This window comes from Orbicella faveolata, unplaced genomic scaffold, assembly GCF_042242905.1.
Source record: "Orbicella faveolata isolate gen_17 unplaced genomic scaffold, um_ofav_v1 contig_13, whole genome shotgun sequence".
Classification (NCBI taxonomy): Eukaryota; Metazoa; Cnidaria; class Anthozoa; order Scleractinia; family Merulinidae; genus Orbicella; species Orbicella faveolata.
In genome coordinates this window covers 17,315,047-17,327,781 of record NW_028301540.1, presented here as the reverse complement: position 1 = coordinate 17,327,781, position 12,735 = coordinate 17,315,047, and the positions used below count along the sequence as shown (strand labels likewise).

The 12,735-nt window shown below is 40.5% G+C and overlaps 1 protein-coding gene across 1 annotated transcript; it reads right to left on the bottom strand.

Moving 5' to 3' along the window:
- Nucleotides 1-11,034: 11,034 nt before the first annotated feature.
- LOC149115392 (uncharacterized) lies at nt 11,035-11,806 on the bottom strand. Its single transcript, XM_089284887.1, has one exon. It carries the CDS (start codon nt 11,721-11,723, stop codon nt 11,184-11,186), a length of 540 nt encoding a protein of 179 aa, XP_089141013.1. The 5' UTR covers nt 11,724-11,806; the 3' UTR covers nt 11,035-11,183.
- Between the last annotated feature and the right edge of the window lie 929 nt (nt 11,807-12,735).

Below are 12,735 nucleotides of genomic sequence, written 5' to 3'. Positions count from 1 at the left end.
AGGCAAATGTTAAAAGCAGCAAGACTTCACCAGATGTTGCAGCACAGAGAATCCATTCCCGTGAAGATCTCTTAGAGTTCAAATTATTGGTTTTTCGTTCTAAGATATGGATGAGGATGGATACAACAGAAACCTCTTGAACGCCTTTTGTTAGCATGCAACTAAACGTATGTAAATGTTTGTGTTTTGTATGTGTTTACTGTTTGTATTCGTTGGTGTTTGTGTTTCTTTTCTTAATATTTCACAATGTCAGTCTAACTGTAAGTTACTACTTTGACGATTCTGTGCATGTTAAAGTGCACCTAACCCCAAAAATTTTTTTTCACTTGAACGAATCTACTTATTATTTGAAATAGTTCTGCGAAAAAATTTTTGAATTCCGTTAAATCCTCGATTTTCTGTGCCACGACGAAATCTCGAAAATAGCTCCAAAACACCACCATTTTGTTTCACGACCAAGTTTGAGGAGAATGGGTCCAGCGGCTCTTGTGACGTCTACCCAGGAAGGTTGGATATCTCATTTCCTCTCATTTCCTTCAGGATGGTGCAATACACATTCGAAAAGTGCGCAGAAAACGCCTTCCAGAGGTGCTATCGGCTGTTGCAGCAATATTCCAGATTTAAAGAAAGATATACTGTACAATTTACTGACGATGATCGGCTAATGGTGCAATAAAGACATAAACGATGGTTGATTTTGTCGAACCGAAACAAGCAAACTGAATCTGTGAGAACCATTGAAGAACTCTCACTGGAATTTGTTCCGCAGACTTTCGAACGCTATTTTCATAAATTTTCTGCTTAAAGCTAACCAGAAATTTGTAGAAATACTACCTACAACCTATATCTTCCAATCCCACAATATTTATAACACAACCGGCAAAGTTGTGTGATCCGGTCCTGATCAAGAAGCGTTATACTGATATGTAAATAGATCGCAAGTGTACGCCGCTAACCAACACTTATTTCTCTTTCGATTTAGATGCAAGTCGAAGATTAATCCTCTAGAATTACATGATAACAAAATTGTTAGACTCACAGAGTTTTTCGAAGGTTTGGAAATCAGCAGTGCGACAAAGATTCTGTGTAATAGCGTCGAAAATATGACCGCGTAACATTATCTGCGGACCGCTTAGGGAACACATCCTTTTCGCTTATCCGACGAATTTCACTGCAAACTTTGAGAACAATTTACATTAGTTATTTGGAGTTACGACTTAAAACGTGTGACAATGTGAAATCGGTAATTGTATGAAATGTTTCCTTCCGCCTTGCTTCCCGCAGCTTCAAAAATACAGGTCCAAACAATACGATTTTCAATCGATCGAAGCCAATGTTTTGGAGGTCATCAAGTCTCGAAAACTGCAACACGTACGTCGCTCTTATAAACATGAAGCATTCAACTGAAAGTAAAACACAAACTGGATTTAACAGAACCTTGACAAAATACATTCTCGGTATGGACAAATGTAAACGGGCTATAAACACGCGTGGGAATCTTATGTTTAGTTGACGAAATTACCATCCAAAGTAGTCCTTGAGTTTTCTTTCCTGCTTTTCGTTTGCCTGCTCCTCCACTTCGTATCTAGCTTTCCATTCCTAATATACAAGCAGCTCGTCCGCAAAAACGTCTTCCCCGTCGTCGCTTGCAATATTGTAAATTGCTCTCAAAGCTCTAAGCAGTGAGTTCACAGTCGTCGAACGTGCTCGATCGAAGTTTATTTCGGAGCCTTCCGAATCGAAACTTAACTCTGACTCCAGTGACGAAAAAGAAATGATTCTGAGACAAAACTTGGACGTTTTAGTCCCAAAATACATCGGAACGATTAGTTTTGTGTTCTATTTTCTCGAGCAAATACAGAGCGTTGACTGAGGTGCCATTTTGTTTGGTTCCTGGGTAGACGTCATCAGGTACCGCCGCCCCAGACTCCCTAAAACGCGGTCATGAAACACTTAATTGCGACTTTGAAAGGGCATAGAAAATCGAGGATTCAACCAAATTCAAAAATTTCTTCGCCCAAATGCTTCAAATAAAGTCTAGATTTGTTTTAGCGAAAAAAAAATTTTGGGGTTAGGTGCACTTTAAGAATTATTTATTTATTAGTTGTGCCCCATAAGAAAATTATCATCTGTTACGTTAATAGGTCATGGTCATGTTGCCGCAAATGAAAATTAGTATTTTATCTTTAAATGTTAGAGGCTTAAGAAACTAAGTTGAACAAAAGAGAAATATAAAAGAAGAAACTGACAAAACGTAGGATGATTTTTGTGAAGGTGTACTATATTTCAGCTGGCCAAACCAGCCTTCTTCGGGTACAAAGAGAATTTTACATTGGGACATGTTTTTATGTACCATATTTTTGTAATATATAAAACTAATTGACAGAGTAAATTAAAGATAAGCATATGGTAAAATAAAATAATGAAATAACATAATGAAAGGAAACGATATGTTTCTTCGCATATGTTCAGACCATCAGGATCAATTGGTCTCCCTTTTTGAATTAAAAAAGCTTCCCTGGCCTTAAGGATAGAGTCTCAGTTGGAAATGATGTTTTTGATGGAGATTAATTGCATATTAGTTAATTGGGGATTAACTGCATTTCATTAGCAGTGTGGTTAGGAGAGGACAGTAAATGTTCTGCGGCTGCAGTAGGTTTAGATTTGTTAGGGTTATCTAAGGTATGGCGGTGTTCATTAAATCAGTGTTTTAAGAGGCTGTCTCTGTAAGAACCACCCACTCAATTTTGCACCAAAAATAATTTTGCCTGAAACTCTGGCAACTGAAAGACTTTATTAAGGTTAGAATAAAAACAGGTTTGGTTTGATTCAACATTATTTTTTGGTTGTGTTAGGAGCCAAAAAATATTTTGTCCGGTCGGCGCCCGTTGCAATGTCTCCAAAAGCATAAAATTGGCATTTTTCGTGGCCCTAAAAAATACTTGATTTGCAACATCTAGTATTTAATCTTATGTCAATTCACTCGTAAACCTCTCTAGTTCTTGAAGAGACCAACAATGTTTTTCTTTATTTAAGTGGCAAGATGAGATTAAGCAAATTGCTGGACACTATTAATCGCCATCGAACGATAGCTGGAAATAGCCTTCATCTAGAAGCTAATTTCTAAACTTTGGTACCTAATTGAGAACTCTAGTCTATACAGCCGAAAAGGGTAGTCCTTTGTCGACAAAAATATGCGAAAACCCCTGTACGTTTTTGGTATTTCAAAAGTTATGGCCGTTTGTATCAGCATTAGTATCAGCACAAGTACGTGCATTTCCAACTTTCACGTCTGCACCGAAATTGACCTATCTTGAGCAGATTTTATCATAAATACAGCTTACCTGCTATGCAGCTCGGGTTTTTCTCCAACTTCGGCCATTTTCCAAGCCTTCACACTGTTAAGTTCAACAGCAGTTCCAGTAAACAGGCAGGTATTGTCTTCGATCGAAACTTGTGCGCAAGTTTTATCGAGTTTTGGCTTGTAAGCGAATGAAGCTCATCGACTCCTGCCCAATTTGTGCTAAATATCCTATCCAAGCATCTTATCAGAGCATGGTTTCTCCGTGAATCAGACAATCGACTATCTAAATCTAGTATTGAAGAGATAACCAAGACTGGAGGGCTTAAATTTTGAAAAAATCTCGCCATTGAGATGGCCGAAAGCTGGCATTTCGTTGTGATGCTGCTTTCGCAGAGGTCCGCACAAAAGACGAGACCGCTGATTGCATGCATGCCCTGATGTCTTTTAAAGTCGCAAAAATGAAAATGCGTCTATTTAATTCACTTGCGCCCAATACAAGATTTGAAAAGCCAACTTATGACTCCAAACATCGATTCTGTGTGTTGTAGTTTGATAGGCTCACTGCATCTCTAAAGGTGCGGTCCCTAACTTACCCCCTAGTATTGGCTCTGTTTTACCTGACATCTTATAGCTCAAAGACACGTTACTTGGCCAGCAATTGGCGTTAGGTGGTATTATCAGCCCTGTTTCCAATCGCTTTAGGAATAGTTACAAACAACACATATGTACCAGCTATCGTTCTTTTGTTTTGCTGATTTTGAAGCAACAATAACGATAGAAGGGGAATGGTATTAAAAAAATAAGGATTACTGCTGACATTAAGAACTACGTAGCTCCTCTGTTGTCTATTATAAAGTAGCTAAAACGTTGGCCAATACCTTGCAATTGCCATAAGTCATTTTTAAACCGGTCGACTTTCTATTGTACAATAATGTAATGTTACAGACATTGGTATTTTATAAATAACTACTGAAATACGATAAACGCAATATTTTATCCTACAGCTATGTCTAGATAGCTTTATGAGGAGGGAACTGAAGCTAAGAAAACCCAACAGCTTTTTCATTGGACCGCTTGACATGGTTGTACTGTGAAACACATTCACATTCATTAATCATATCCGAGAGTTTAGCCATACAGTTTATCTGTGAGAGTCGTGAGAGACTTTTTTGGTCTCTTGATTTTACAAGAATCTGAAAGTGACTGCAGATCATATTTAGCATGGTTCTAATGTGAAACACATTCACATTCACTAACCATTTCCGACAGTTTGTCTATGAGGGCTTTCTTTTTGTCTCTCGACTTAACAGGGGTCTCAAAGTGGCCGCAGATGATCTTGAGCACGGATACACTGAATTCTTGGAGTGTATTGCTGTGGTAACGTTCGCACAGGTCAAACTTGTCGTAGCAGATGGGGTGCGAGACGTTGAGTTACATGTTTACCTTTTCTTTTAGATCTTGTCGGTTAGCGTCTTCTTGCAGGCATTCAGCATCCTCTTGGTCCGGTGATATCCCGACCATACCCTGATCTTTGCGCCACGTTGCTGCTAGTCGTGAGAAAAAGCTCTGGACTTTGGATTTTCGTCATCCACTCTGCTCTAGTGGACAGACGTTCATTAGATTCATTTTTGGCATTTCGCATGTCTACTGCAACTTTGGCAGGATTGGTTTTGCTCCCACTTCTTTCCTCAGGTGAAAACCGTGCCGTCTGGTATTCTTTAACCTTCTGTGAAAATCTTATGTTGCTTCTTGGCTTGCTCAGGGCCCATCCTGTTTGTAGAGGCAGAGCATCAGCAATGTCCTCTGGAAGTGTTCTTGAACCCTTGGAATCTGAAGAACAGCTTTTGATATCAGCAGTGTTGACCGATGAGAATTTTAGGGCCCACTCTCTTCTGATCACATCATACTGGCTTACTCTGCTGATAGTATGCTTGCCGATGTCATGGTGCAGCTCTAGTTGCCCAAATGTTTCGAAAGCCTCAAAACATCCAAGAATGGAACATTCGAAGAGTGGCACCGGACTCTCAATTTTCTTGCTAACTTCTAAAGGCGCTCAACTTCTCGCTTCTCGGGGGGATCATAAAACCCATGTGATTCAGCAGTCTGGAGCAATGTTGGACCCTGGTGCTTGATATAGAAGCTGTCAAATGGAAGGAACGTCCCTTTACCAATATCATAACATTTCCAAACCCTCAGGCCAGAATCTTCCTACTGGAAGTTGTGGAGACTACTGAACTGCACTATTTTGTTGACTGAAAGTGACTTCTCTGATTCTTTGACTACGCTGACTGCAGCGGTTGTTCCCTTCACTGGGTGTGCATCACTTTGGTGCATCTTCTGCAAACACAAAGTGATGTCATCACATTGAGGGCAGCGAAGCGTATGTTGGTGTGTACAATGTTCCTGGAAATCTGGATCCTTCGGATCGCTGAGACCCAGCTTACGGCAGTGGTCAGGGCATTGACTTTCATCATCTTGGCAGTGACTTTCATATTCCGTTTTGAAGTACCTCTCACCATCACGAAGCAACCTTCTCAATTCATTGGTTACGTCCTTCTTCAGGCCTATTTGATTGAACTCATCTATTCGGTCGAGTCGTTCGAATCCCGCTGAACTGTCGGCTGCTATGTTGTCCAAACCACTAAGTGACTTCTGCTGAGAGGCATCCCTTACCTCAAGAACTCGAAACAGTTGCACGGCTTAGTGGTTCCAAATGCTCTTCACAAAACTAGAGGTACTGCTTGACCATTGTTGCCCTTGTCACCTTCCGAATAACGTTGGGCATCGTGATCTTTTCGCCGCTGTTAAGCCTTAGTTTCCTCGTACCGAACACCACATTTTGATAGAAGTATGGGCGATTCACAAAGTCTAAGAAATGGTCGAGTTTTGCCAGGGGGTAGGCAAACTCGACGAGAAGGCGACGTTTCTACTAAGGAGCCTGGACCACAATCTCGCGTATGAGCTCTGGCACATCTGATTTGCCACTCGGTTAACTTAGCGTATGGCTCATGGATCCTCTGAAGGGTCTTCACTGGATATCGATATGCATACAGGCTCAGAATCTGGGTCTTCATGTTCTTAGTGCTAGCGTTACTGTAGGCCTCCATTAGCGAAGGTCACTGAAGTGTGCATCTTCTTCTGGTGTGACACAGGACTGAAACAGTTCTGGTCCAGCCTTTGGAGCTATGACGTCACAAACCAGATTGCAGGCTTCCATAGCCTTGTCAATGCGGACCTGCTTCTCTTGTTCACTCGCCTCGTCCCATGAAGTTTTGAGCTGAAACATTATGGAACTGACCCTACCAGCATTAGTTGCCACTTGGTGAAGACTTTGCATTGCATCACTAAATGCTGCAATTGCCACCTTAGCTCCACTTCTAGCTTCGTCTTCTTCTTCGGGGCTCTGACTGTCCTGTTCAGACTCGTGCCCTGGAGCCCAATCAGCAGTGTAGGTGGCAGATTTTGGATGAGCTGGTGTTACGTTAGGGGTCGACATGACAGTTGCGAGTTTTAAAGCTGCAATACGTTTGGCGAGTCCAGGAGTAACAAAAGAAAACATATAATCCTGTCATACATTGATCTTGATTAGTTTAATCAAAGTAAAAGTAATTTAGACACAGTACAACTATGCCTATTGGGTGTAATATGGGGTGTAGTATCATCTCGTTCTACTTCAGCAATGTTGCGCGCAGTAATTTCAACGTTAGCCTACTATCGGCGACATTGCACACAATGACGTGGCATAACTGTCTGTCATTTTCTGCACTCTGAGCATCCAATAACCAACTAACACACAACGGTTTGCTTTTTCATCTTTTGTGTTCCTAGAACAAATGCGCTTAGCACTAAACAGTAGCCTGTGTAGCAGCCGTTTCCTTTCCTTTTCCGGGCGGAGGGATCGAACGCACTTGCTCGCAGTTTTGTTCTCTTCACATGCTTTTTTGGAAACGTCTGCTATGCAGGCTACTGAACAGTTGCGGCTTATTCTAATGTTGATGTCACCATTTTGGTCATGTTATACAAATGTGGCTTCTAACTGGCTCGGTGAGTCAGTGCTGATTGTGCAGAAATTGCAGCTTGTAGCCATCTCTAGAGAAAAAAGATGTTTCGTGTTATATTGTGTGCCATTTTGCTGCGTATGTCTGGTCCTTCATTCTCTTTGAGTCAAAACAAAACTTTATTGAAAGTGCTGACCAGCTGAACACTAGTTTCGCCATTGGTAAACCTAGCATCATTAACGAACATTCACATCAGTATTTTGTTCTTGTTTTGTTTTTTTTCCTAGGTAGAGACAGGTTAATAGACTTCCGACTTTGATTTGCCTTTATTTTTTTTCCTGACAGCCACGTCCCTGTATAACGTTGGACAGCCATTATTAATAAAAAGCAAATACAAAATAACCCATAATCACCTGGAACGCTAATCTTCCTGTTGGGTATTTCTCTGGACCTGTTGCCCTTGCAACCACGTCTTTCCTTCTCCCTCACTCCGTTCATACGAAGGAAAATCATTTTCCTTCTCCAGAACGCTGAAGCATAACACAAATACACAAGACTGTTTGGCAGGCAGAGTGAGAGTACCTGCCCGACGATGCTTTAATTCATTTCACACTAAGCTAGGCAAATAAGTACAAACAATGTGAGGAGGGAAAACTGGTTACATCTTTACTACTCAAAAAGCCTAAGTAGGAAAATATTTAGTTAGTTGTAACCTACTTTCCAGAGAATCTTTAACATACATATTCTTAGCTTTCTCTGATTTCCATCGTCCGTGAAGCATTAATAACCTATCAGAAGCACCTGATTTCATAAGATTGTCTGCTATAAAGGTAGCACCGCCTGATCTAAGGCTATGAGTACTATAAGGGATGGAGTTAATCCCTATAGCTGAAAGCGATTCTTGAATTAGCTCTCTACACCTAATATAACATAGTCTCCTAGGGCCTAGGGTATACAAATTGCCCTTCTTGACAAATTTAAGGGTTCTAAAAATGTGAGCAGATGAACAGATCAATACTTGCTGCTGAAAAATAACGGGCTAATAATGAATGAGGACATGCAAGACCACCACTTTTAGAAATAAACACAATATTGCCTTGCCTATATTGATCAGTTTTGCTATGCTTAACATTAATCTCTAGATGATCATCAAAAACTACAATATCTGAAGCCTGTATATCCAAAAGCTCATTAACCCTGAAGAGGCCATAAAAGCCTAAAACAAAAATTAATGCTGTACGTAAACCACTAAGAGTACAGCCCTCATAAGCAAACTTAATACAAATTCAACATATCATATCAGGAGTAATAGGCTCCTTTTTTCTGACCGGTCTGCTAAATACACGTTTACTAGCCTCCACAATGTTGCGAGATAGTGTAGAATCAACTGGATTACCTTGTATCCCGTATGGCATAAGATCATGGACCCATTTCAACGCACAAAACGCAGACAAAACAACAGCATATGATTTTTTGGTTTCGTGAAGATTAGACAGGTATTCAGATAGAAGTAAACTATCACAAGGCAAAACCAATCTTAGGCCTCTGGACTTCATATAAAGACAGAAAAGCCTGTATTGAGCGACATACTTTTTAACAGAAGAATTAGCCTTAGATGATAAAACTTGCTTCAGCATTAAACGCCTTTTGGCAACACAGGTCCGTCCCCAAGAAGTGGCTTCAGTCAAATCCTAAGGAAGCAAAAATACTAAGAGATAATATAAAATAGAGGGAAGGGGATGTGCTTATGCCGATTTAGCGCCAGCGAAAACTTTAAGAAAAAATCCATAGCCAACTGGCCAAAGACTGCTGCCATCCGGCTAGACCATAAAGCCAAACGGCTAAAAGAGTTCGCTGCCAACCGGCTCCAAGGACTGTAAAAAAAGGCTTGAAAAACTGTAATACAATAACACAGCGTGTATAATGTTTAAGTACAATCCAGTTGGTTTGTGATGACACTGTCAGAAAAATTAAGTTTGACAGCGATGATAAAACCATTCCAACTTGACGAGCCTAACAGCGACTTAATGTTGCGTCCTAAACGCAAGCTAGCGCACCTTCAAAGAATGCATAATCAACAACAAAACTCCAAAACCTATTGACCAACAGTGGCCAAAAAGGAGCGGACAGCCAATGCAGTGCAATTAACGTTCCACTGGCACGAGATCTAAACATGAAAATGAGAACTTTAGACAAAATTGGAATCGGTGGTACAAGTAGACAATTTTCGCCTCGCCAGTCCTGGAAAAACGCATCCACACCTGACGTCGCAGGGTTCCAGAATCTTGAAAAATATTTTGGAACTTTTTTGTTGTAGTGAGAGGCAAAACAATCCACAGTATATGGTCCCCAAGACCGTCTAGCTGCTGAAAAAACTCAGGGGCAAGTTCCCAATCGTCATAATCAATTATCTTGCTGAGGTAATCCGCCTTATCATTGAGAGATCAGGGCACCCACTGAATGTCCAAAGCAATTCCCAATTTAAAGCATAGCGAAAAAATATTAAAAACTAACTTGTGAAGATTAAAGTGCATACTACCAACTTGCGCAATTCTTGCGGCCCCCTGGTTATCGGTAAACCACTTGACTCTTGAATTAGGCAGAAAAGAACTGAATGAACTAAGGACGAACTGTACGGCTAATAATTCACGGTAAGTGGAGCTCTCCTGACGTTCAGCCTCAGTAAACATCCTATGAGCACAAATATCTTTCCCGTCAATATGGCCAGTGCAAACAACATCACTTGCATCTGAATAAATAGAAACAAATGGAGTGACTGAATCAGACATGCTTCTAGTGTTAACGGAACGAAGATTGTTCTTCCAAAACTCAAGTTCAACTACACAGTATCTATCAAGCAAAAATACACTATCCCAATCTTGGGCAGCAGCCACAGACATCTGACAATGCCTGGTCATAATTCGAGCGAGGATTGATAACGTTGAGGCAACTCTTCGGGACTTGACAAACTCTTCCTGAGGAAAGCAACTCAATAATAGCTGAGTGAACGAACTCGGAATGTTCTAAACCAGAACAATTATTACTAAATTCTGCTGAAGGCGGAGAAACATAAAACGGAATTTTGTAACCTTCTCTAATACAGTTGATGATAAAAGGTGATGCACCAATCTTCTCCCAAAACAGAACATGAGCTTCAAGTCTCCCCTTAACACCTGGCAGAACTGTACCAGGGACCAGTGAACCAGACTCTACCTCAAAAGAAGGCAAAAACAAGTCTTCTACCTTAATGATATCTTCGAAACATCCGACTGCATCATCATGTTCAAATAGTTGACTGTCGCTCGTCTGGTCTGCGGGATTGCTCTCCAGATGTACTGCCTGAGCCAAGTCTGGTTGTGTTTCTGTAATTCCCGAATTCAGGACCATCGCTGAGCCTCCCGCAACTTGAACTCCAATGATCTCTCTTTCTGCGTCTGAAGCAGATGTCTGCTGGAGAAGGCATTCTACGGCCTGAAAAACGAAAAAACAAAGAACGCACAGCAGAGAACCTTCACTAAGGAAAAAATAAAAACATGGAAAAAATAAACAAAACAAACAAGAAAACTACAAGCACCGTCAAGTAGTGTCGCACTTGATGAATATATCAACCTATTCACTCCTTATATATATATTCCAACTGGAGTCTCGAGAGACTCCACGTGCTAACACAAGATGTGTTAGCATAAATCACATGCGTGCTCATGCTGAACGTCTGAAGGAAAATACATTTTCCTTCTCCCTCACTCCGTGCGTACGAAGGAAAATCATTTCCTTCTCCAGAACGCTGAAGCATAACACAAATACACAAGACTGTAAGGCAGGCAGAGTGAGAGCACCTGCCTGCCACGTTGAAAAAACAAAGAAAGGGCAAGGAGCATACCTCAAAAAAGAGACCGGTCGTCAGCAGTGCGAGAAGTATGAGCGCTGAGGGGAGTCTTATTCCTCTCGGATTTCTTAAAAGCATTTTGCTTCTTCAAAGCCCTCTCCTGCGCCTTCCTGATCCTCTTCTCGTCGTCCGAATCACTAGCTAACTCCTCCGCCTCGTATTCCTTCACTGCAAGCCAACCTGCTTTGCTCTTGTCTGCGAGTTTTATGATCTTCTGACGATGTCGCAAACTTTTTCTTAAGTCCTCAACCTTTTCAGCAGCTTTGTCGACGTTGCGCAAGCCAAGAAAATTAGCGGCTTCATCTACCATCACCTGAAGTTCGGAGTTAAACAGGAACTGATCTTTGTTGCCTTGGAACTTAAGCTTGCCGGCCTCAGAGGCTCTTTGCAATTTTCCAGTTTCATTTGACGATTGTGAGCTTAATCCCGACGAGAGATTTTCAATCTTGTGGTCAAGGTACGTTTTAAAACGTTCGAAAACGACCTCCGTAGCAGACTCTTTAGGGTTCTTCGAAGTTTCAGGACTCGAGGGCATCTCAAACACGATGAAACAAACAAGAAAACTACAAGCACCGTCAAGTAGTGTCGCACTTGATGAATATATCAACCTATTCACTCCTTATATATATTCCAACTGGAGTCTCGAGAGACTCCACATGCTAACACAAGATGTGTTAGCATAAATCACATGCGTGCTCACGCTGAACTTCCGAAGGAAAATACATTTGTTTTCCTCCAACTTGATATGGTGAAGCTTAGAGCAAGATACACAAATCACTGAAAAGCATAGTCAATAGGAAATAACATTCTTAGCTTGGAAACGAATGCAAATTGAAACTGAGTAGCACAAAACGGGTAAGTTGTGGTGTCAACCAAGCCCAATGAGTGCAAAATCTGCAGAGCGTACACTAAAAATGTGAGTAATTTTCTCTTCATTTTTTACCTTTTTTTTTCTTTAAAAGTAGCTAATTCCTACCGCAATATGGACAACTCTTAATAAAAAAATATGCCTGAACATTTTTGCCTATTTCAATCACGGCATGATTACGGTGTTTGTTTCAGCTTGAGACAGTTGAAAATACTCAAAGAGCTGTAAAAAAATTTTAATAAAGACTTAAAAAATAAAAAAGCGAAAGTTCTTTTCTTCCATTGGAAACCAAATGCAGTGTACTTTTGAATAATTATTTTCAGTCCTAAAAGCATTTTCATGTCTCTTTAGTTTAAGCACGTAAAAGACTGCAAACATAACAAATTTGCATACGCGAAAATTGACCAGACGCTTTTCTCAAACATGGAATTTTAGCTTCAACCTTCATTTTCATGTTTTCTTTGTATAAAAAAATTGTGTTTGAACCATTTTTATTCAACACTTGTTAGGAGCGCACTACACATATATTTAATGCAATTTTAATCATTCTTCCGTGCTTATCTAACACTTTAATTTAATTAAGGTACATCAACCAAGAATATTGTCAGCAGAGACTGAAACTTAAACACACGTCTTATTTCATCTGACTCGATTTGAGTACTTTCTTCTCGTTTCTTCA

What these genes read in the sequence shown, in the direction of transcription:
- LOC149115392 (XM_089284887.1), bottom strand. Translation starts at nt 11,723, where the DNA reads ATGCCCTCGAGTCCTGAAACTTCGAAGAACCCTAAAGAGTCTGCTACG.